Below are 26,888 nucleotides of genomic sequence, written 5' to 3'. Positions count from 1 at the left end.
TGTTAGTGCTTGCTAACCTATCCAAAATGCATATTCCCTGTCCAAACTCCACAATTCCTTCCTACAATTTATATTAGAGGGTTGTAGAAATGAAGAAGAAAAAGAGGATCCCATTCTGACTCCTGCATCAAAACCCACTTAGAGGTTACTATCCTCTTTGATTAAGATGTTGATCCAGCACACAGGAAAACAGAGCAGGGTAAGACATAATCTTTGCAACAGTAGTAGTGAAGTATTACATAGCTCCTACCATTCAACCATAAACAACCCTTTGCCACTGACATGGCATGAAGCTCTTCTTCTGCACACTGAGGCTGAAGTGAGCAGGAAAACAGTATTAAGGGTAAGGTTCCTCCTCCACTCTGTGATTCAAAACAAAGTTTTGACAATGCTCAAAGAACACACAAGCAATTCCATCTAGGCATCAGTGAGTGAGATACCATTCATTGAAGCTCAAAAAACCTGAGGATATCAAAAAGAGGGTCTGACCCAATGGAAGCATCCCAAGAGAATTTCAGTGTCTGAAAGGGCTGCATTGTAGCCTTTAACAGTAGATACTCTGCCTAAAAAAAACATTAAAAAATTGCAACTGCACTCAAAAGAGAACAATTTGGATCAACAAGTTTCCTACTGCATCAATCTCAGATGATCATCCATTTTGCTTCACAAACCTTGCAAGTGGACCACCTTTAAGCCTGGATGCAGTTGACAACCTAGCTCAAAATCTGGTCCTAATGGATACATTGCTTACAATTCACCCATCATGAAGATGGAGAATCTGCATGCTGTTGAGGAGCAGAGACCCCGTCCTCTGATAGCAAGTCCCTCTACTGTGGCAATTTCCTGGGATTGTCTAACAAGTAAGGCAAGTCACTAAAACCATGACCACAGGGATCACAGGAGCTGGTAACTAGGATCAGCCGAGCTAATAGAGATCTGAACATGGTGGAGAACCTGCAGAATCATTCTGAAAGGTGGGAAGGAATATATGAACAGACAATCCCTCTTTAGACTGAAGGTATCCACTGCACAAGCCCTCTGATCATGAACTGGGGAGACATAAAAGGGGAGTTTGTTGTTCAGTCACGTCATAAACAAGCCCACCATAATTGGAAAAGTGACTGCTGCCAAATGGTACAGAACTCATTACAAAAAGAAACAAAATTCTCGATCTGTAAACTGTCAACCAGAATTTTCCTTTTGCTGGAAATATGGTGGACTCCAAGGAAAACCTTCTTGTAGGTTGCACAATCATGAAGGTTCCAAACTATGATTGCTGTGTTGTCTGAGGCAACCATCACCCAGTGACTCCTTATGAGGTTGACACACCCATGTAGGGCTAGAGACACTGCCTGCACTTCCAATATGAGAGGTTGCTTCTTCTCAGTATCAAGAACATGGAAGAACTTTGTACCCTGGCTCCATATATGCACCCCAAGTAGAATATGATGTATTGGTGTTTAGAAAGGAGTGGGATTTCGGTGTGTGAACTGTGATCCCAGTCAGAAAGAAGTCCTTACTAAGCCATCAAGGAGATCTGAGCAGATAGAGAATATTTGTGCTTGAAGCAGGAACTGGAGAGGGTGTAAGCAAAGTTTTCAAGGGGAAACAAGTCTCCCAGGGAATTTGTGATCCCCCAAGAGTGAAAGGTAAAGACAGGCTCATTATATATTACCTAGAAAAGTCATTAAAATGGCCAGGATTCTGTTAACCCTGTCCAAAGGAACACAAATTTTCCTGTGGATGGTGAAAACCTTCGACATCTCCAAAGCAGCATCACAGCAGACAATCATCACCTTCACAATAAGCACCCAAGATATGGAAAATGCATGCCTCAACCTCTTTGCTATAGAATCTGGTCACCAATGAAGTACCACTTAAGACACCAATTCCTAATTCAAGGAAATGAAGGATGCCACCAAAAATAAATTAAGACAAGATTATGGGCGGTAAGCTCGATTGTCTCCAAGGTTTTAATCTGAAGGTAATCCCAGGTCCCAGCCAATTTTTGTTTCCCCAGCATCCAGGAATATGTGTATATGTTCTCAAAGGGTTCAGCTGGAAAATGGACCCTACTGCCAAACGCTCTAATCAGCAAATGAAGCATAGTGAATGAGGACAGGCCACCTGTTCTGCAATCTGGTGAACTCTTATCCCAGGGAAAACTTCTGTGTAAGCTCCAGGACCACTGTGGAATGTGAAATCAGAAGGCCTAGATGCAATGCTACCCCCACCCCCAAAGTCTCTCCTGACTGAAGAGAATTGTTGTATCCTCTGATCCTGAAGATCTTTTTGAATGTCCTTACTTCCTCATCTAAAATCTGGTCTGACAGGTAGGAGGAAGCTGGAGACCCTAATGAAGGAGCAGTAATCATTGCCACCAGTTTATCAGTCAACCATAATAGACAGCATTGTTGTCATCAGCTCAGTTGTCCTGTCCCCAAGCATCTCACTGTGTGTGTGTGTGTGTGTGTATGGGGGTGATAATGTGACTTTCCTTTCCAGAGATATTGTCAGTACAGTAGTCCCCCTCTTGAACGGCCCCCCCAACCTGCGGCCACCCGCTCCTTACGGCCAGAATTCATTGGCACAGACGAGTTTGTGTTCAAAAGTACCCCTCATGAAAGGCCACCCGGCTAATGTGACTAGCGGATTAGTGCAATAATATAAAATTTACCCCTCACAAACGGCCGCATTTTATTTTAATATGTATCCAGAACCAGTATTTTATTCATAACGTGTGTTAAGTAATCCAATTTGTTTCCAGATGTCAGGTTTTCGTTACTGAAAGTGTAGACTAAGTACATGTACCACTAAGGTTAATATTATATCATTTACGCCTCACGAGAAGCCACATATATTCCATAAAGCCGAGAAAGACTCAAATTTTAATCCTTACAAAAGGGTAAGTACATGTAATCCAATTAGCCTTACTGCTGTGTTATCATAAGATGTCCGGTTTAGTCACTATGATAATTGTTAAGATTACAATTATTGAACAGTAGTAACAGCGGAGAAGTGGCAGCATCGATGTACAATACACAAGTCGGCAGGAAAATGGTTTGATAGCCTTTATGGCTTCCCTTAGTAAAATTACAAATCCTAACAGCCGCGAGGTCAAATCTACGTGATGCTAATGGTGCATATCAAAGTCATTTTGGCTTCTCTCACTTAGTGTAAAGAAATGTATGAAAACAAGAGGGTACCAGACTACAACTAACGAATCACGTTACAAGATCACTTCCTTTAAAAACATGGCAGGTTGTTTAGATGCATACAAAAATTGTTGGATCAGTATTGTAGTTGGCAACATGAATAACTTACTGCAAAAAGATCAACATGTCATTGAGGAAAAGAAAAATTCTCAGTTTAGAAGAGAAAGTGAAAGCAATTCAACTAACCGAGAGGCGGGGGGGGGGGGGGCAGAGGATCCTTGCAGAAAACTAATGTCGGAAAGACTCAGATAAACAATATCATGAAAGATAAGGAAACAATTCTGCAGAAGTGGGAAAGTGAAATGGATGGAGAAATGAAGATTGTTTTGAGCCAGGAGATGTCTGTATCCTGATTTGAATGACAAGAAAAAACAACAATTTTGTTAGTTGAATTGGGATATGACGACTTTACCGCAAGTAATGGATGGTTGCACAGATTTCAAGTGCAATGCAATATTAAGTGTTCTGTCCTTAGTGGAGAATCAGCTGATGTTAATAATGAAGTTGTCGAAGATTGGAACAAAAGACTAAACGATATATGCAGGGGATATGACAGCAAGGATATTTTTAATTGTGACGAGTCTGGTTTGTTTTTTAGACTGTTTCCAACAAAGTGACAGATGACGTGATCTGTAACATAATTATAAAGACAGTTTTAAAACTATATCAATGGTTATTCATAAAATTCTTTTGAAAATGATGAAAATATTAAATGTTTTAGAATTAAATGTACTTGCGACTTTCTTCATATGTATTTACTATTCGCATTTGTCATCCTCCTCTAGAAAGGCCACTTCCCTGCTTCAATAGGGATGACCTTATAAGAGGGGGACTACTGTATACATTTCTCATCTCTTCAAGATAACCTATGAGAGTATGAGCTAAGGGAGGGAGATTCAAGGCACAACAATGGGGAAGGAAGACTAACTTCTCAGAAAATGGTGTCCCCAAACTGGAACTCCCCATCCCTGTCTCCAGACCTACAGTGTGACCACAATGATTGGTGCCTAGTGTCCAGATCAGGTGACAATCTAATACAAGAGCCCACATAAGATTTCTTATCTTTGGAGTGAAAATGCTGCCCTTCCTTTTCAGCAAGGCACAATCCACTGACCACCTTCACCCAGAAAGAGATGCCCATTGCCAACCAGGGAAATAAGGGACAAGAGGGTAAAACATTTGTGATTCTATTGAAAAATTAGGGACACTTACGCAACAAAGAAACATTCCACGTGGATGCAAGAAGAATGCTAAAATCATTTAAAAATACAGGAATCTGATCATACATCACAAAATAGCAGAAACACCAGGAAAGGACCAAAAATGATTAAAACTAATAATACAAATTACCAGAAAAGACATGTAAGGACCAAAAAATGATTAAAACTAATAATACAAATTACCAGAAAAGACATGTAAGGACCAAGAATATTCTCATTTGGCTTCTACTTCCTGCTGTTTTACAGCTGTGAAATTCATAAGGCTTGACAATTCAAGACATTCCCACCCAATCTGGGACAATAGGCATCTCTAAGGTTACCACTCTTGAGATGCTGCAGCTCCCCTCTCATGGGGGGGGGGGGGATTGGACACACATTGTTATTTACCAGGGATTGTCCTGGGCTTCGCCAATGTCACAAATTGCGATTTTTTTTCCTTATTGGCGACAAAAATATCCCATCTAGCGATTTTTTTGGCGACATACTTTTTGGTTATTTATTTTGTACATACAATCATGGATTTGGACTGGATATATTAAAAGGCAGAACGAAAGGAAGCCACAAACTTGACAAAGCAATGCATTGGAATCAATCTGTTACACAAACGATCCTTTGTTCTTATTGACAACCCCAACTTTACAGTGCATTGTTACATCATAATCTGCTTATGCTGACATCTGGGCTGAGGACTGTATGCTGCGATACAGTCAATCATGCTACCGCACTATACCTACAACTGACCGACTTCTGAAGACGCGAATAGAACAGATACAATTAATTGTATGGCTAATCCTTCTGTTTTTTTTTAATACATATACAAATACAATAGTTTTGCTGAACCTTCATAGAAAACTGATAACCTTTGAAGTACCGACTACTGTGTATAAATACAAAACAAATGGAAAAAATCTCAATCACAATTACATCTGTCGCCAGTGCAGCATTTTACTCATTGATCTTTTCCTTTTGCCATCAGTCTCGTGTTACGGCTGCAGAGACTTAAACTCTGCAACAAGAAATAGCAAAAAAAAAAAAACAGTTTTGCATAATTAATAATAATTATTTATTTCTCAAAATACAGGAGTGAAAGAATCCCTAAAATGGGTGTGAATTTATGCTTATATATACGGTCCAGTATTGCCAGGTGTTGACTCGTGTAAGTTTCATTCGTGGGAACGGAGATCCTATTTTTCTTGTCGAGAAAATTTATACAGCATTCAGTGATCATTCTTGGGAGTTAGGAAGCAATTCGCTACAAGCTTTGGGAAGCTAGCCATGGGGGGGGGGGGGGGGGGGCTGCTGAGAGACTACTGGTGTCACCTGTCAGCACTGTAGACTGTGAACGTGGATTCCGTATGATGAACCTCATAAAAACTGACATCAGAAATAAGCTCTGCATCTCATCTGTCGAGAATTTAATGAGAATCAGCATGTACAGATGTGAAAAATTAGACTTTGAAACTGCATTCAACAAGTGGGCAGCCCTAAAATCGCGACGGATCCTCATGTAACACTTTGTAACATTTTGTTAATGCTTGTTTTAATTAAAGTATTAACTAACCCATCTTTTGTAATTTTCATTGCCTGTTACATTAATAGACTAAATTAACACTTGGAAAAATGTACACTACTTGTTTTGGCGACACTTTTTGAAAATTGGTGACAAAATATTGAGGTTGGCGATTTTTTTGCGACAGCTTTTTAAAAGCCAGGACCATCCCTGTTTACTTAATTCATTTAAGAGGTACCAGGATCAATCACTTGTCAGCATGATCACATCAGATCCAGTGTCAGGGATCATTCAGGCTTGTGAGACTTCTGAACTATATTAGTCTCAGAATATCCTACCCTACAGGGGCATTCTTCTTACCCTGAAGGGAAAATATCCAGACCCTTCCTGGGAACAGTAGGGATTGTCCAAAGAAAATGGGAAGACAGGTTTTCTTCCTGCACACATAAAAAATGTATGTTGTCCAAGGAAACGAACATATTAATCCATATATAGACTGTTATACAGGAGTCACACTGAGATCTTGTTACTTACAGTTGCAGAACCTTCCAAGACAAACTGGAATAAGGAATCATGTTGCTTGGACAAGGGATTATGCATCCTTGAAAGGCAGCAATGAAATAGTAGCCTGTGTTTGTATTACTTCTATTCAAATTACCTTTTTCTGTACATCTCAAAAGGTCTGAGCAAGTAATATAATTTTATTTGTCCAGCAAAGCAACTTTTAACTTGCTTGTTGCCAGACAAGGTATTTTTGTAGTCCTGTAGAATATTTACTTACCTTTCCTGCTTACCCTGAGGAGATCTTCACCATCTCTTAAACTGATTCGCCCATACTTCCTGTAGATGTTGTTCACAGTATAAATGTAGGATTTCAGTTCATCATGATCTCTACCCTCTCCTTGTTCATTCCGATATGGTCTTGCTGCTGTCACAATCCCTCTGCTATAATCAGTTGAAAACAATAGAAACTCATTTACTAGCAGCATTTTGCATATGGTTATACCTAAAGGTTAACTTGTGTGTCACAACAAATATTTTTCATAACAAAGCTGACATCATTATTCAACATATTTAAAAACCTGAACAGATTGTAGTTAGAATACTTGCGATGGCATTATCTACACAATGGGCAAAAATGTAAAAGAGGATGCATTTTCCACTTCACAGATTCTGTGCATGGGGCAAGTATTCCATTAAACAACTGTATCTTCTACAACATATTTTTGTCTGCTTGTCAACTTTGAAAAGGTTCAGGAATATCCCAATATTATTTATGCTCCTCTGCATATTTTTCATTATAAATGCCATTTTAAGAAACACATGGCCTGCATGTGGTACCTGTGATCAAAGCACTTTTAAAAAAAAATGCATGACCATGACTTTAAAGTCAACCCAAAAATGAAAAATATTCCATTGCTGGGTTCAAGCAACAGAAACTTTAACTAAACCTTATCACAAATTTTCTATGGCCATAGCCTTGACACAAAGGTCAATGAAGTGAGTAAGTAGCAGAATGAGTTGTGTTAACTTCATAACAATTGACCATGAAAAGTGACAGCTGTCTTGTTTCCAGCAAGCATGGGTTCAACAAAGGGTTTCAACTAAGTTTGTGAAATAGATTTACTTAAATTGCTCTGCATTTGCTTTTTTTACCTTTTTCGCCACTAAATTACAAATCCAACATTTTCAATACATATTCCTGAATAACATTTTTCACTAGCCATGTAGGCTTTAGCCCAAAACAGCCATGGAAAAATACTTCATATGCCAACAACTATTTATAAAAAAAAACACCTATCTTGTACAACTTCAGTTGGCAATTTCACAATGCAGGTTTCTATAGTATTACAAGAACATACCCCAAATAAACTATCTCCTAAACATTATATCCAGCAGATTTTTGCAAGTGCCATTTCACTATTGCCTGATAAAAACTCCTTTTAAAGATAAAGGCATACTATGCTTAGTCTCTTGCTTGTCATCCAAGATATAGAGAATATAAATCCATTTACAGAAAATGGATGCGCTACATAGTCTCTAGTGAGAAGAGTAAGAAGCAAAGCCTGATCAGCTGCAAAATATTTTATTAACATGTGCAGATCTAATTTATCATAGAACCTATACAAGAAAATGATAATAAAAGTTGAAATACCTGGCTGGTGCAAAATTTGATTTGAATTCGGTCAGTGTGCATCAGGGGTGTACAACCCATGGCCTGCGGGTCAGATCCCGCCCTCAGGGCAAATTAAAACAACAAAGAAATCTGGCCCATGAACAGTAATTAAAGAAATTAGAAATTCATTAGGCTACTAACAAATTTGCAACCTATATCAATCTGGCATAGAGCTTAAGTCTAACTCATTTATTAACGTTAATTTCGTTTACCAAGTCGCTGTTGTATAGAACATGCAGCGTCGTGTTTGCAGCCCTCGAGTGGTCTTAGAAAATGCAATCTGACCATTGGCTGAAAAAGGTTGTGCACCCCTGGTGTACATTATTTAAAATCTAACAAAATCCAAGTAAACAAAAAATCCCACAGTGGTAACAATTTCAAGTCAAACAGTCACAAGATTCCTTCATTTTGAGATGTAGATCTCACTCACATTCAATATTTGTAAGAGATTTTCATAATAAAAACCCAAATTCCAAAAACATAACCTCCAGTGACGTAACAAGCAAATGTTATTGTGCAGAGGAAGGAATGAAGGCTGAAACTAAAAGCACTTTTTATCTTACTACAAGATATATAAAAAAACACCTTACTTCAATTTTATTATAAATTAAAAGATAGCAATTTTAGAGTAATTCCAAGCTGTGAAAAAATGTGTTTGAAAAACCACAAAATTACACATGAAAATAAAAACTTTGTGTCTATGGTGAATATTGGCATGATTGCCTATCTCATAAATTATGCAATTTTTCTTCCTATCGTATATTTTGTCACATTTCATAAAGTCGCCAATGATATAAAATTTTATCCAACACTACACATCACAATGTTTTTCATTTTTTTTTTATCAAGGAACATCTTCCTGGAACAAGTAAAGAGAATAATTCTGACCCCATATATTTATGGGTAGCCTCAACTTCTACCAGAATAAGGGACATAAAATTAGAACTAGAGATACTAAAGTTACACTATAAATGCTTGTGACCTGCATTCTTAATGATCAAAGCAGACAATAACAGGATATAAACAAAATTAGAACATGAGATACTCAAGTAACACTATGAATGCTTACGACCTGTGAATACTTAAAGATCAAAGGAGACAATAACAGGGCATTAACAAAATTCAACAAAATATACAGATTAGTACAGTGAAACTCCTCAAAAACAAAACCCAAGGGACCCTTTTAACTGTTTGGTTTTGAGAAGTTTTTGGTTCAACTGAGATGTTAAAAATCTCTTTATGAGTATTTATGTGACTATATAATCCAGTTATGAAAGCATCCGTGTCTGTGTAAAAATATACAAAATTAAGAAAGCTGTCATTTTTTAATTATAGTATTTCACTAACTTTACTAAAGTCCACTGGAATTATGAATTATGCTATACAAAGTTTAAATACTCCATGTAATTCATAATGTTTATAGTTCAGGAGCCTGGCTTGAAGAAGGCATAGAGAGTTGCCTGTTGTTTCTTACATTGTTCTGTAACTAATGTGGCTGTTGTTAATGACTCCATTTCTTGTGTCAGAGCCAAATAATGATCATTCTAAGCCATTGCCAACAAAAATTCAATCTCTTTTACAGGCTCTAAAATTTCATGGTATGTCACATAACATTCTCAACATAATATTCATTGCTTTCATCATTGGCCTAATTGTTCCTTACTATGGATACAATTCTCCAATAATGGATCCTGATTGTTTTCACAAAACTGACAAGTTCAATGTCATGTGACTCCAATGTAGATCAGGTCCATGGATGTAGCACTGTTAAAGAACACGATAATTTGTCTCTCCTGCCAACTTATTTATTTGTGTAGTCATCCACAATTTTCTGTTAGCTACACATATAAGCGAAAGTTTTTAACATTAATGTCCTTAAAGAAGCCGAGTTTCTAAGCCTTGCCAACTACAAGTGATTTCAATTTCTCACTGTATCACTGTATGCAAAACATCATTGTTGTGAGTTAGGACAAAAAAAAGTCATGGCTATTGAAATACATACATGTAATGATTTTTCTCTATTGAAATTCATTTCAGTGAGTCTGACTTTAAGAATACTGCTTTGTCAGCATGTCTGGTTAATAAAGCCCTGATTCTTAATTTAAAACAGTAAACAATGTTCTATTGATCATGTATACAAAATATAGCATCAATTACAGTTAGATAATTAAAAGATAAAGTCTTTTTTAATTGGCTTACATACAAGCATGTAGTTATTGATACATATAAGTAACCTTTAAAGCTGGGTTTTTTCTATGGTACAGAGACTTCAGATTAGCCTATTGTCAGCCCTAATCTGTAGTGGCACATGCCAACCATTGCTTTAACTATACTTTCGGGCCATTTTCTAGATTCTAGTTGCAAAGATCAGACCAATACATGAATTTTTAATTAATATGTTCTCCTGTGTCAAAAATTTAGTAGCTAAATACATTTCTATGTTTAAAATGTGTGGGTTTTTTTTGTTTTATAAGGTATTTTTAAGCATAACATTTAAATTTGGGATCAAAATTTGTTTCAGTGTTTAGAGTTATGGGGTTCTGGTTTATTGGGGGGAAAAATGAAGATATTAAAGAATAAAAATTTTGGGACAATAAAAATCAGTGTTGAAGGGATTCTGGTACTCTGATGGGTTTTTTTGAAGTTTTACTGCATACATTATCTTTCATGCAACCCACACTTTCTGTGCACAACAGGCCTTGATTTAAACTTCTTTTTTACTAGAGTAAAACCATACTTCATAGACCAATGCAATGAGACGTCTTCAGAGATCTGATTCTTGTTACATGGATTCATTATATAGTGTTATGACCTGTCATGAGACCACCTGTCTTGAGAGAACATGTTTTTGGACAGTATCAGACCTGCCAACCCTGACAAGTCCATCTCAGTAAAGCAGTTGATTTTTCCCCGTAAGATTGACCAGTTTTCAGTAAGGTGTAACAAAATATCAATAACTGCTATTTCAAAGCTGTAAAACATAATTAAAAGTTTGAAGCATCGACGATAAACATTATGTTCAACTGAAAAATTTATTTATCACAGTACAGTTGCAGAAACTCTAGTTCCATGTAGCTCAAAGGCTTGTTGCTATCTCTCAACCTGACATAATTTTGGTGAAATTTTTTTCCATTTCACATGACGACGGTAATCATATCTCCCATTATGAGACATACTCAAATTGGCATGTGATGTCTAATGTAATGTAATGGTGTCCTTTCCAGCTTTATTCACAAGAATCTGAATACTCCTTTTATTCTTCTTTGTTGATTATTAACATTTTCAAGAAGCTTATTTTCCCTTTCGTCTTAATCAATGCCTCATTAGTTTACTAACAATTAAAAACTGAATTTTGAAATAAACATCTCTGCTTTTTAAAAAAATGGAATCTTGTTTTATTGTGAATCTTTAAGAGCAAAAAGCATTGATGCAGTAAACAAAATCTATGTGAACAAAAGACTTGCTGAAATGTCTTGGAGTAATATAGTTAATGATCTAACCTAGGTCGGGTATCTTGAAAATAATGATAATTTACATAGTAATGCAAACTACTTCAGTAGAAAACCTCTTTACTGACAATTGTTCCCAATGTGATTTTAAAATAAGTATTCAGCAATTACAGGGTTCATACAGAAATAATAATAATAATGAGGACTTTGTATAGTGCCTAATCTTTAGAAGCTCCAAGCGCTTTACATTTGACAACACCTAAAAACATATATGATTACAAAAAGCAAACACCATGAATTTGAAAACAAAAAAAAACGTGAAGAAAATAGTTATGGTGTCATCTTCCTTTGATGAAGGGTGCCTTGTTTTTATTGCAGATTGTAGCCGGCTTGCTTTGATGACGAGTGCACGTGTTATTGAAGTCGCCGCCAAGGCCAACTTTGGATGGGTAAACAAATGCTCTTTTGTTATTGCAGCAGCAATGCAACTGAATGGGTCATCAAAAGAAGGAAGCCAGGAAAACTCGACTACATCCGAATCTAACAACCTTAGACAACTGTATGTGATTAAAGAAAGAAATTAAAATGTTTGGGCTTATTACAATTTTCAAAGACTTTTAATGACCTCAGGGTAATCTGCTCGATTTTCCCAAACATTCAAGGCCTTGAAAACGCTACCTCATTTTTCCCAAACTGTCAAAGACCATGTGAACCCTGTATTAAACTGCCCCATTATCCTACCAAACCAATGTCCAGCTGATATGGCATCCCCTTCATTTTACTGAGGTATCTCAGTAACTCGACCCGTATAGTGCAGTCTATGTTTCTAAACCACTTTGTGTGCAATTTATTAAAGGAGATGTGAATTGGAAGGGATTTGATCTCGCCATCTTCATCTCTTTTTCATGATTTGTAGTCATTTTTGTATCAAGCTGGCATGAGTGGATAAGTATACTTTACTGATCAACGACATGACATAGACAAGTTTCGGTTGCAGCTCAATTGCCCCTGGGATAAAAGTTTTCATGATTTGTAGTCATTTTTATATCAAGCTTGCCTCCAGGCCTGTTGTTCTTGGTTTTATTACGAGTGAAAGCAATGTAGTATACTTTACTGATCAACGAGATGACATGGACAAGTCTGGGATAAGTGCTTGGACAAAAGTTTTCTTTACCCTGTGACAAACATGTTTGAAACAGCTCACTCCTGCATGCACCAATTCACTTGTCCTAAATTAGAAAAGCAGAATGGATTTCTTACCATCAAATATTTGAGTCACCAGGATTCAGATGGCAATAGATAAAAATTATAAAAGCATTACATCGAATGGAAATGGACATGACTTTCTTGGAAACCAGTAGCAATAGCACATTTTTAGTCTTATTTGCTCAATGGCAAGTTATATGATCACTTTGAAGCCTCAACCACATAGAAGCTATAATCAAACCTCACACGTTCTGGTTTATTCTGAAAACCAATCACTTCTATTTAGCCATTAAGGGATTGCAATATAAAAGCCAGATTTACATACCTCCGAAATTGAAGCGCTATACAACGTGCAAAATGATACACCTCTGACAATGAAGATTTTACAATGGAACTGCTTTGATAACTCATATTAACACAACGTTTTTTTTAAAGAATTGTGCTTGATTTAAAATTACTTCCAAGAGACATATTAGATTGATTTCAGAAGTTATGGGGTCACAGGTTTGGAACAAATTTGTTGCTCTTAATATATAGATGTGACATCAGAGTTGATTGGCATAGGGATAATATCCAAAGCTGTTAGTAAATTGCCAGATAGCTGAGTAGCTTATTTAGCAACTATAGCACAGAGTGGGTTACTTCACAGCAAGCGTCTGGCTGGCAGAAGACCACTAATTATTGCCATGGATACATCATTTCTTCAAATAACAATGTAATCAACAAAAATAAATTAATTAGAAAATTAATGTATAAAATGAATATTCCAAACTTTTAAAACGGCTTAACCAAATTCTACACTGGATCAACCCCCCCCCCTTTTCTGTGACAAAAAAAAATACAGCATAAAATGAAAATAATTTTTAATTACTTGTTTTTTCATGACTCTCAAACACTTAGAATATTTTTATGTGCGTTACCTTAAAATAAGCTTCATATCACTATTATTATATGTAGCGATATCTTCAGTTTAGAGCAATAGTGGGGGGGGGTAGGGAATGAAACATTGCGCTTAGCCAAAACATTCAACAATTATATCAAAAGGTGTTAAGGACATGATCAATGAATTATCGAATTCTCTCTGGTGTCGCATGTCATATACGAACTAGCGAAACAAAGTTTATTTTCCAGGTTTCTACTTCGTTAGTTTACGAAACGTGTGCAGCAGACAGCGGTGAAGGACACATGGTTGCCCTTCGCCACGACATTGAATAATGCATTCTTTGAATGAAACAATTACCAAAGAAACGAATTTCCAACTGCTGGAAATGTCTGAACCCATTTACTATGGGCACTGAATACATTTATGGATGTTTTCTTCTCAGTTGCATTAAGAGCATGAGTTAATCTAGAAGCCGGCAGAAAACGTGCACAGCGTAGAAGAGCCGCCATCTTAGTACAGAAACTGCAATTGTAATATCCTCGGCTATTTCGGTGAGACACAGATAAGTTCCTTAGGATTGTCTAGTCTGGTTCTCCACTCCGTTACTCTTCGATATGAGGGTCACGCCACGGCCTCCGACATGTTGAAATTGCGCAATGTACATGCATTAATTCTCTTTGATCAAGAGAAAGCATTTGACAAGATAGAAATCAATTTTATAATACAAATACTTCAAAAATATGGATTTGGACCAGTTTTTATACAGTGGGTTCAAACACTATGCAACAACATTGAATATATTGTTCAAACAAAGTCCTTCCCAATAAGTAGATCAGTAAGGCAGGGCTGTCCTCTATGTTGTTATATGTACTTGGTATTGAAGTACTTAAATTAGCAATACAAAAAGATGAAAATGTAAAAGGAATAAACATACCCAATATAAAAAAAGAATGCAAAACATTCCAGCATGCAGATGACTGCGCTAATTTTATTACAACACATCAGTCATATTAATATCTAAAAAACAATATGACCTTTTTGGACTTGCTTCACGATCTAAAATAAGTCATGCAAAAACAGAAATTTTACTCATAGGACAATGGAAAGATAATCATCCAGGAATTCCACCAGAAAAAAATTAGATAACATGCAAAGTTTTAGGAGTATATTAAGGGCAAAACAATAAAAGTCTAAATTAAGAACAAATTAAAAATATGATTATAAAACACATAGACACCTGGAAATACAGATACTTCAATATAGTAGAAAAAACACATATTACTAAAACATATCTATATAATTCTATATGGCATGAGTTTGATATAATTGACTTTGAATTCTACTACATTTAAAATTTTTTTTAGAAAATTTAATATACAACTTAATATGGAATAATGGAATACAAAAATTATCTAAAAATACACTCTGACAAGGAAAACACCAAGATGATAAGATGTGCACTTTAAAAAGAGATCACAGGAAGAGCCTTTTAACAGTATTTTAGAACTCATCTGAAGGATCCAACAAGTACAACACAAAATCCGAAACACAATAAAAAAACACTTTTCCTAAAACAAAATTCTTAATAATAAGAACAAGAAAAAGGCGCGTGACTGAATAGGCAAGTTTTTCATCATGTTTGAAATCACAACCATAGGGGGTGCTAAGGTACCTCAGTATTGAAACTTCCAATATTAGGATGTTTTCAATCACGTCCGCGCCTATACAGATTTCAATCCGATTTTCTTATCAAGCTCGGGACTTTATAAGCATTATGATGCTATAACATTACATCACTTAAACCGAAAACAATGTAGTATAACTTGGGGTGCAACGTTCAAAATGCCGAAACTATACCAACAAATCCTTTTCTTTGATCTAAAGAATACAAGATTTTGAAATTATTAGATCCAGGGAAATTAGTCCATCAATTAGTTGAACAACTTCCTATAGACAAACTCCAAGCAGAAATTGCAAATCACTATGACAAAGAACCATGGATAAATATCAACCCCACAGTTAACGCCCTCATTACGAAATATGGCAATAAAAACGAACAGGAACTCAAACTAAACACAATCTGTACAGAAGAAATCAACTCAAAATATTGCAACTACATTAAGATTTACACTGATGGATCCAAAATTACAGAACCACCCAGAACAGCAGCAGCTTACGTAATCCCCGAACTTAACATTAAAGTAGGAAGAAGACTACCTAACCGCTGCTCTATGTACACAGCTGAATTCTGGGCCATACTTGAAGCACTCAAATGGATCAAAGAGAACAAAATACCCCAAGCGGTAATAATAAGTGACTCGCTAAGCGTCATAAACTCAATACTTAATAACAACACCAAATCAAGAGAAAACTATCTTAGGCAAACCAATTTATTGTTAAAAATACTGAACAATAATAACTTACAAGTAGAATTTATGTGGATACCATCCCATATTAACATACCAGGTAACGATATGGCAGATATAACAGCTAAACAAAAACTAAACGAAACCACTCACATCAACCTAGATTATAGCATATGCGAACTCAATAGCATATCTAAAACCCTCATTGATAATAAATGGCAGGAATTATGGAACACAAGCACTCAAGGCAGGAAACTAAAAACCATCATTAAAGAAGTATGTAGAAATAGGAAACCACCCAAAACAAAAGGCAGTGAACAAAAATTCATAAATAGAATACTCACGGGCAAAACCAAGCTGGCTAACAGCTTCGGACAGTACATAGGACCACAACCACATAACCCTAACTGCTACCACTGCAGGGTCCCAGAAGACATAGAGCATATTTTTAACAACTGCCATACACTTGAAAAAGAAAGGGCTAAGTTTAAAGTTAAACAGCATAAAATTGGATCCCCTACAACATACCCAGAATTCTTGATGAACACAAACCCCAATATTAATCTAACATTCAAAAATATCATAAGTTTTATACACGAATCCAATCTACTCAAAAAAATCTAAGAAAGTAAATCAAAGACCAGTTAAAAATATAACAAATCACTGTTTGGGAATTATGACGGCCGGCTCGGTCTCGTGGGTTCACAGACTGACACAGCCGTTCATAGCCCGAATAATAAAAACCAGTTAAGGACGAATATTACAAAATCACTGTTTGGGAATTATGACGGCCTGCTAGGTCTCGTAGGTTCACAAACTGACACAGCCGTTCATACCCCGAATAATAAAAACCAATTAAGGCCACAGAAAATTAAAATAGGAAAATAGGAATTAATTAAAACAGGACTCCATAATAACATACAAACAACCATAAAACAAGTTTTCATTCCAAACCAATAAGATAGGGAATCAAAATAAATAAGGAATTCATGAATAAAAAAAAAAAGAAAAAGAAAAAAAAAAAAAAAAAATACTCCTAACCGTCTCCTTGTCTCTTAAACAACATCTGGCTGAACTTTTAAATCAAGCTTCCACAGCTATTTCTACTAACATACTCAGCCAAATCCAGGCAATGTTGGCAGACGACACTGAAGAATTTGAAACTTCCACGCTGGCAGCGGCCCTGGAAGTATCATCATCCAGCGGCGATGAAGCTGATGAACCTGCACCACCTAAACAGAGTGGAAAAAAGGAAGGCTCTGTCTACCGGAATATCGGACCGGGAAAGGCAATTGATGATATCAAAAAAGCGGGCCACTTCGTCAATGCCACAAGACCGGGTGTCCTAATGTGACGTCATCGCTGCCGACCAATCGTGGCGGGAGTCACATACTGCTTGGTTTGACACCTGGGGCATTTCAATCCAACTAAGAAACACGAGTGTGTGGTGTGACTATTCCCACTCATGTCTATTAGCCTTTCAGTCAGGTTGTTAAGGACTAGTTAGTCCTACACCTGAGTGGCTAAATTAAAAAGTACTCTTTGAGTACATAAAAGCCTGGGGGATGAGGCTCCTTTTCCTTCCCCCAGGAGTAATTAAAAATCACGCAGTGCGTGAATAAAAAAGTGGTACATGTTCAAAAGAACGAAAACCACTATAATCCAACTAACTAACTATCCAACAAATATAACACAAAATCCGAAACACAAGAAAAGAAAACTTTTCCTCAAAAATTCTCAATAATAAGAACAAGAAAATGGCGCGTGACTGAATAGACATGTTTTCCTTCATGTTTGAAATCACAAACTTATAGGAAGTGATAAGGTTCCTCAATATTGAAACTTCCAATAATATAATGTTTTCAACCACGTCCGCGCCTTTACAAATTTCAATCAGTTGTTCTAGGTACTTTAGAAGCATTATGATGCTATAACAGCACAACACTTAAACCGAAAACAAAGTAGTATAACTTGTGGTGTAGCTTTCAATTTGCCGAAACTATACCAACTCAAGAATACAAGACTTTGAAATTATTAGTAGTAAGGGGGGGGGGAGATTAGCCTCAATGGGAATTAGCATTACAGACCCCCTTGGGTTAGATTAGCCTCAATGGAAATTTAACATGGAGAAAAATCGTGGGTCAGATTAGCCTCAATGGAAATTGAACATGGAGAAAAAATCGTGGGTCAGATTAGCCTCAATGGAAATTTAACATGGGAATAAATTGTGCGTTAATATACGTACAAGGGGAATTGAACATGGGATTTTTTTTTTTAAAAGAAAAAGGGGGGGGGGTAGGCAATGGAAAGGCTATCTCTTTTCGAGAAATATGGGGGCCCTGAAAAGGGCCTTTGGGTTTTTTCTTCTTCTTCTTTTAACTTCTTAACTTTTTCCACCATCCTCTTATTTTGTCCATCATTCCTTTCTTCTTCTTCTTTTCTGTTTCCGGCATCCAGTCCGGGTGGCCCATGGCCAGGAACTTCTCTTGGATTTTCATCCAGTTTGTGTTCAGTTTTTCTAGTTCATCCTGTTTTTTTCTATTTTCTTCTTCTTTTCTTTCCTTTGACCACTTTTCTTTGATCTTCTTGACCTCTTCGGTCAGCACATTCCTCATTAGTTCTTCAGCTTTCTTAAGTTTTTCTAACCCCCACTTCGCGAAACACCAATCTGTCCATTCTACAATGTCTTCTAGAAAGCACCTTGCACTCGTCACTTGATCTATTGCTTCTTTTAACTTACCCACTTTAACATACGGTGGGTTAATTAAACCTCTGATTCTCTTCTCATCCTCTATCATTTCTTTTACAATATTTACGGATAAGTGGAGGCTGGTTACTTGTCTTGAGACGAAGTCTTTTGTCACTGCATACCTCCATTCCTGTTCAACCCTTTCTACTACACTCAATCCATCCACCATCCAATACCAACTTCCCATAAGATCGTTGTATAAAGCTGAAGCTGCTGGCATCTTATTGTTTGCTTATTCCGTAGAATTGGCTCCAATGGCCAACACTGTTAGTTTTATACTGAAAGCGCGGACGTGATGGAAAACATCCCCAAAAAACATAAAATTGATCTTACCTAGATCATGACCAAGCAACGCGCGGACGTGAAGGAAAACATCCCCACTTTTCTCATTTCATATAATATAACCCTAACTATACTCTCCACATACGCTAAGAAACAATAAAGAAACCCATAATCTACTATTCACACAAACTTACTTCAGCATTTACAAACACTAACACAAACACATACACTCTCACTATTAATAAAGAGTTAGTGTTTATATTCACACTACTCTACCTACACACATTGGCAAATGGATAGTTATTTCTTTTCTAGAGTATTGGGTAGCCCTGAAAAGGGCTGTTGGTTTTTATTTTTTGAACTCCAGATGCACCTATCTAATGGTTGCACCTTCCAGGCCTGGCGCCACACACACATCTTTGACTCCAGTCTCTTTTTACTTTTTGTCTTGAGAGTGCAGAGGCGGGATGATTCGCTTCAGCACCCCAATCCTCTGTCTCGGGAATATTGTATGACATCCTCTCTCCTATTTTCTTTTCCTCTTCTTCCCTCTTTCTTCTCTCCTCCTCTTCCTTCTTTATTCTTGCTTCTTCTACAATAGCCTCCGCTGATAGTTCATGTACTATGCGCCTCGCATATTCCAGGTGCATCTGGAGTTCTAACAGTTTCACAATTCTGGTGTTCATTCTTCTGGCGGTGTTGATCAATCAACAAGGGTAGCTAGACTGCCGAGCGAGTTTCAATTTATACTGAAAGCGCGGACGTGAAGGAAAACATCCCCCTGAAAACATAAAATCGATCTTACCTAGATCATGACCCAAAACAACGCGCGGACCTAAAAGAAACACTCACTCACTTTTTATTCTACCCATCTCTATTTTACAAATTTTTTATAAATCACTTCAATAGACTATTTACATACGCAAAGCAATCCAATCTAACTCCAAATATACACCTCAAACACCAAAAATGACATCATATTAATCTACTATCCACACCAACGTACGTGAGCACTTACAAACACACAAACACATACACTCTCACTATCAATAAAGAGTTAGTGTTTATATTCACACTACTCTACCTACACACATTGGCAAATGGATAGTTATTTCTTTTCTAGAGTATTGGGTAGCCCTGAAAAGGGCTGTTTTTTTGTTTGCTATGGCATTCTTTTTTAGTTTCTAAGAATGCGATGTCCTCTGAGGATAGACTTTCTGGCGATAGGTCTGCTTCTTCGGAAAGAGAAGAAGAACTCTTTGGTGTCGATACGACAATCGACAAAGCCTCTGTCAGCTTCAGGTTGCTGCTGCTGCTGTTGTTGTTGCTGCTGTTGCTGCTGCTGTTGCTGCTGTCTCTGAAGTCTGTACTTCTCTGTCCATTCTTCTTTTCCCTGTTCATTTCTTCTCTGAAGAGCTTTTCTATCAGGTCTTCAGTGATTTTTAACATTCTCACATTCTCTATTTCTTCTGGCTTCGGTATCAGACTGTGTCTGACCCTATGCAAATTCACGTAGGCTTCGTTGAGCTTAGCTAGTTTGGAGCACATCTTCTTAGGAGGATGAGTCGACAATGGATGGTTAGACTGGAAACAACCCCGGTTCTTAAAGTCAAAGCGCGGACGTGAAGGAAAACATCCCCCACACGGTTTTCGAGTCGCAACGTTCAGTGAGTGTCATGAGAGGGATAGTAAGAAATGAAAGAGCATCAATCCAACATTCTTATAGCTAAACAAAAGACAAAGGCATTTTTTTTCAAAACACAACATTTTTTATTCAAAAATCACTTAACACTAAACAACAACTCTAACATTTTTAACAATAATCCAACACTATAACATCAAACAATTTTTTCAAATCACAAACATTTTTTTCTCAATTGACAATCTACTTTAAACAGGGCTGACAACGTTGTGATTTCCACTGTTGGAAATCATTAGGCCATTGATGGACACTACGTTTCCTAGCTTGAGACAAAAGATAAGCATAATGGTCACAAAACCATCGATCTACTTTCACATCGTTTTTAGCAGAAGAACGAGGATCAAAATGAGTCACTAAATGTTCTAAGGAATAGCCCAGGCTGCGATGATGCAGAAAATACACACAGTACTGTCCGCACACCAAGGAATCTGTGCCTTGTAATTTCACGTTATTGAATCGGGTAGTCTGAGCATTTCTTCTCATAAAGTCAATGATATCGTCTTCCAAAGGGGGCAATCCGTACGAATCGAAATATTCCACACATCCTTCTTGAGGAAAGTAGACGGCTACCCAGTGGGTTCCTGGGAGATGACTTTCGTCCGTGTTGATCACGTAAGCTTGATGGTCTTTAGGTTTGCGATGAGGGAGTTCATCTTTAGCACAGACGACAGGATTCCAAGAAGCCGTATACGAACTGTGGTTCAAAAGGTAATAAAGTTCCCAGGTATCCATTGATTTGTGTGTGCTTTTTTTCTTCTTCACAGGTAATAATAAGTCGTCAATTCGATCCTGACTTTTTGCTTGAAAATGTCTGACGAATAAACGGTTATTCGTTCTGTTTCCTCACTCTGATTCAGGAGAGCTTCGATACGATGGATCTCTTGAGTGGTTAATGGTGGACAAGAATGTTCACGCAAGTCTTTATACCACTGGTGCAACACGTCTTTGTTTGAGATGAGACTCCAAGCTTCGTCCAGATACTCGTCCAATTTTTCTTCTTGGCTCAACATTAGGCATTTATCGTGTTGAATTTGACTGGGATGATCGTTTTGACATCCATAACAATTTTTCTTGATCAATTCCGTCATTTTTTCGACCAAGTGTTGGCAAAACAGGAGACTAAATGGGCTTCTTGTTCTGGCCATCTCGATTTCATCATGATCACTTCTTCTTTTTCCACGGTCTCCTCACATTCCATCTTTAACGTTTCTCCACTAGGTAAAGAGGGATAACAGTCTTCCATGGTTTCTAGTAATCTAGAATGACTTCTCTCAAACTGTTGATTTCTATGGTATTATCGAATTCTGCATACAGGATGACGTTCACTGTCGCTGGCAGAGGATTTGCAAACTGAAGTTCCACACGAATCTGGCCACATTTTATAGGGTGGAAATGTCCCTCGTCGCTGCCTTGGTCTGGAGTGAAATCGAAAGCTCACAAAGCATAGCCTCCTGCGTAATCGTCGTACGTAATGCCGTGACTGGTGTTGGTTCCTAACTGACCGGTGGCTTCGTACAGGGACAAGTACGATCTCAACTAATTCATCTTCTTGTCAGTAAAGTCAGGTTCGAAAGGTCGGGTACACAAGGTCTTGCCATCGCGACTGACTTCGATTTTCTTCACGTTGAAGTGTTGAAAGTTGAAAGGATTTTCTTTGAAGGCTCCGTTGAAGGCTGAATTCGAGACCATACCAAGGATTAAACGCTTGGGTAACTGTCCTTGAAACAGATGATCTTCGATCATGGAATGCTGTCCAGCAGAAATGGTGAACGTTTTCACTTCCACACGTCGTATGGGATACTTGGAGGTCGTTCTGCTCAACGTTTGACTGATGTCGTTACCCACTTTGGGTAACACTTCCACGCGTCGTACGTAGAGTTTGGCCTCTTCGATTTTGCTTTTAGGAGCCTTAGCAGGATCAGCCTGCAAATGGAAAGCGGTACTGCTGAGATTCAGTCTCAAGCGGACATTCACCCCGTTCAGCAAATATTTCTCTTGCAACCACATGTCCAAATGCAAACGATCCATCAGTTCTAAACTCTTCTTCTCTAAGATTTTGATTTCTCTTTGCTCAAAGCCGGGATTGGTTGCATCTATTTTGTCGAACTTGCCCGCTTCGTCAGGTTCCCACAGCACACTGGCATTGAGATGAGTATCCTTGGCATCTATTCCGTACGTCAAGAGATTTTCCAGGTAGGCACGGTAAGGGTATGTATCCATGCTGCTGCTGACTAGTTTGTTATTCAAGTACAAATCCACTGAGCTGAACAAGGAATGCATGAAATTGTTGACGGGAGCTATATTATCATCGTCTTCTACTCCTTTATCATCATTTTTTACAACTTGGACTTTCAAGTACAAGTAACTGCTATTCAGATCGATGTAATCTTCGGGCTGTCCCTTGATTTCAAACTCGATGGGAGCGGAATCGGTCAGTGAGGAGACGGGGTGATATTCCACCCATTGGGATTCTTGCATGGTCATCATGGTGGGGGGCATGGCAAACAGATCCAGTTCCGTCTTGGAACAGGCGCAAGACTCTCGGTGCATCATTTTTGTTCTGTTCTCTTTCTCAATAATCGAAAACGTCTAAGTCTCGAACGGTTCTTCTTTTCTTGGCCTTTCTCGCTTGAAGTCTGGTGAAAGGGTGTTTTTTTCGTCGTCTCTTTCTGCCTTGTCCTTGCTGAATGCTTGACTCGGTAGCGTGCAGGGCATTTATAGGTGTGTCTCGTCGGCCTAAAATGTCTTTACCCGTTTGCAGCAAGACATTTTTGCCTGCCCTCATGAAGGCTTCTTTAGGGTTTTGTTTGTCGATGATGACATTTTGGAGAAATTCTTTGCCTTGTGTCAGTGCCGCATCTTTCAAGGCGTGCAATCCGCGTGTCACCATCGGTTTCAACACTGGGGCCACCGAACGAAAGGCCGATTTTAACATGTCTCCTAAACCGTGTCCTCGCTGTCGAGCCACCCCTCGGTACACTGGATACATGACTTACTTACGAGTCGTGAGAGAACCGTTTTCGAAAATGGAGTTTCACCGTGACTTTTCCTTTGGTGAATGAAATATTTTGTCCCATATCTCCTTTTATAGTAATGTTGACCGTGTCCAAATACGACTTGCTGACCGGCAAATAGTGAGGATGGACAAATTCGCGGTGGACGTGGTAAGTGTTCCCACCTTCCTCGTCAGCGTTCGTGGCAGAATCCACTTTGAAAGGAATGACACGCAGTAATGGCACAGAGGTGTGTCCCACCACGTTGTACTCCACCACATCGGAATACACAAAGATCAAAATCAGTCCTTGGTTCAGTTCTACCGGGGTACGAAATAACTTGCTAAAAGACTCGTTGTCGTAAACGATGGGTAATTCGTTGTTATTGAGTATGGCCTTTCTCATGTCCATGTCTCCGCCCAACATGTCGAACAATTCAGGACAAAATAAAATGGACACGATTTTACTCCGCTCAAATTTCATCAAGAAGCGACGAGCTACTTTGTGGTACTCCATGGTGACACTTTTGTTCTTGACATTCTCAAAAGCTTTCCCAAACACGCCATTAAACTTGGAGGCTATGGCGCTGACCAAATGATGACCACTAAAATAATAGCCTGGGAGAATGAACAAGTTGTAGGTCCACGTTTTAGTGATTTGATCATAGGTTTTCTGGTCAGATATGGTTCTCTTATCCAACTCCAGCTGCAATTGCTCGTCATTAACTTCCACCTTAAAAAAAATTTTGATTGGGAAGGACATTGAGGACTTGGGTTGGGTGAATCATTTCTACTAAAGCCACTTCCCAATGGGCTTCGTGATCTAAGGGGATGGCCTGAGGTAATTTAGCCGTGTAACAGCACAACGTGTTATTGGGAAACACCTCCATGGAACTGTCACTGGGTAAGGTTAAGTAAAATTGGTTTTCGTGACTCATAATTCTAGAGTTCTGTGGCTGTCCGAGGGGATATTACTGGACGTCAGAGGCGTGTCTCCGCCCAAAATGGGGTTCTGATTGTGGTTGGACTGGTGACTGGCACTGGCACTGTTCACAAGGTTCCCGTGGTTCCCGTTCGAGGTGAATTTCAGGGAGGGATTAGGAAGTAGGTAACCGATGCAACTGCTCACTAAAATGGTCCACAATTGTTTGTCTCCTTGTTGCAAACTTAGATTGGCAATGGCTGCCCCGATGACACAATACACCACGAAGATTTGGCAGAAAAAGACGATTTGCGTTTTAGGCACACGTTCTCCACACCACACCCACAAGGGTTGTTTTTGTAAATCTTGCACAGAAGAACTAGGTGAAGAAGGAGTGGTCGACGTAGCTGCGTCTGTTGTGTGAAAGGGCATGATGGTCACTTCTTTTTATAGTCGATGACTTGCGAAGCGTCGATCCAAGAATCAAAACTGGGTGGATATCCTTTCCAACGTACTTTGACTTCTTTGACACGTCGTTTGCCCACTTTACGGGTTCTGCGTTCGAGAATGCTTTCGATGTCGTACACGTCGTCTTCTTTTTTGGTGACACGTTGTAACTCGGGTAAATAAAACGTTCCTTTGAGTACTTCTCCGTTCATGTCTTCCAATTTATAGACGGCAGGATGACGGCCATGCACTCGTCCAGTGACGCGAAACAGTTCGGTCGTCCAGTTAGGTAAGTAACCTTTGTCAAAAGTGCGTTTGGTTTTGCCAATGCGCACCCAATCTCCTACGGCCAACTCTCCACTTTTCTCGGGGACAGCCCTCGTCGGGGACGTACCAAACAGACGCTCAAACACCAACACTTCGTTGTCGGGAGTCACGTCTTGCGGGGCACGTCCGATGCTTCGATGGTAAGATTGGTTGTACGCTTGCACCAGGTGTGGTAAGATGTCGATGTACTTCAGAGTGTGGTGATGCGTAAAATATTTCCACATGCGTTCTTTCAAAGTGCGTTGAAAACGTTCCACGATGCTGGCTTTCGTTTCGGGATTCTCGGTGGTAAAAAAATGAATGTCACGTTTCTTTAATTCTTTTTGGAAAGCTTGGTTCAGAAATTCGGTGCCTTTGTCCGTTTGCCATCGAAGCGGGTGACGACCGCTTTGTTTCAACACCCGTTGCAGGGCTCGCACTAACTCGCTGCTCGATTTGAAAGTCAAGGGCACGACCCAGGCAAATTTGGAAAAGACGTCGATGACACAAAACAAATATTTGTAGCCACGATTGTAGCTGGCCAAATGAGAGACATCGGCTTAATCGGCTTGCCATTGATGATCGATGACTTCCACTCGTGTGCGACTACTAGCAAACTTGCGTCGAATGGGTTTGTGCAAAGTGTAGGTAGCTTGTTCTTGTAACCATCGTTGCACTTGAGGTAAACGGAGACTTTTCAGTCGCGTTTTGGCAGCACGATACAATTTTTGAACTCCTGCGTAACCTGCAGGATGCGAGGGATCGTAGCAAATGCTGGCTAAGACTTTTTCCATTTTTTTGTGTTGGTTGGTGTGTTAATAAGGCACCCACTCTTGGAAGAGGCTACTCTTTTTCTCTTGGGGTATTTTCTTGGATTGCAAGGCTTTGCGTGTGCGACCGGCAATAGGTGTTGAAGAGGAGGAGGATGTCTGAGCGGGGGATATCGGTTCTTGTTTCACTTCTGTCTTCACTTCTGTCTTCACTTTCTTTTTCTCTTGTGAGGAAGAAGGGGTGGCCATCATCTTTTTAATCCATCCAATTCTGGAGGTAGGTGGTGTTGTTAACTTGCGTACTTTTTCTGGTGGAGTTTGAAACCCTTCTTCTTCTTCTTCTTTTCCTTTTTCTGTCTTGGTCACGGGTACTGGTGGTACTGGTACTGGTACTGGTGATGGTGCTGGACTTTTCATCAAGGTCTTAAAATCTTTCAGAGTGGGTAGAGCTGTTTCGTCTAAAGCTTTCTGGTGAAAGAGTTGCAGTCGTTGCAAGAGTTGACCGTACTTTTGCGATTTTTCTGTTTCGGACAAATCTTGGCGATCCATCAAGGATTGCAATTCGTGTTGTAACTGGGACATCTCGCTCAAATTGTAATTGGGAGGTAAATGCGGGGTGCGTTGTTCTTGCCACCGATGGTATTCCATCCATCGTTTGTAAGGCACTAAAGCTAGTTTTCGTCCTTCCATGGG

General features: G+C 38.7%; 1 protein-coding gene across 3 annotated transcripts in view; it reads right to left on the bottom strand.

The window, feature by feature from the left end:
• LOC149808447 (leucine-rich PPR motif-containing protein, mitochondrial-like) overlaps positions 1-14,175 on the bottom strand; it is a 162,202-nt gene extending 148,027 nt beyond the window's left edge. For all 3 annotated transcript variants that reach the window (XM_089977347.1, XM_089977366.1, XM_089977356.1), the window contains exons 1-2: positions 14,017-14,175; positions 6,727-6,890 (exon numbers count right to left, since the gene is read on the bottom strand). In XM_089977347.1, coding sequence (XP_089833473.1) covers positions 6,727-6,890; positions 14,017-14,168 — 316 coding nt within the window. In that variant the 5' untranslated portion in view covers positions 14,169-14,175. The remainder of the gene's footprint in view (positions 1-6,726; positions 6,891-14,016) is intronic.
• Positions 14,176-26,888: the final 12,713 nt, after the last annotated feature.

Source organism: Sinohyriopsis cumingii, chromosome 1, assembly GCF_028554795.1.
Source record: "Sinohyriopsis cumingii isolate HCF-2022 chromosome 1, ASM2855479v2, whole genome shotgun sequence".
In the NCBI taxonomy this organism is placed as follows: Eukaryota; Metazoa; Mollusca; class Bivalvia; order Unionida; family Unionidae; genus Sinohyriopsis; species Sinohyriopsis cumingii.
Note: the sequence above shows the minus strand (reverse complement) of the source record. Positions and strands in the feature narration are given on the sequence as shown.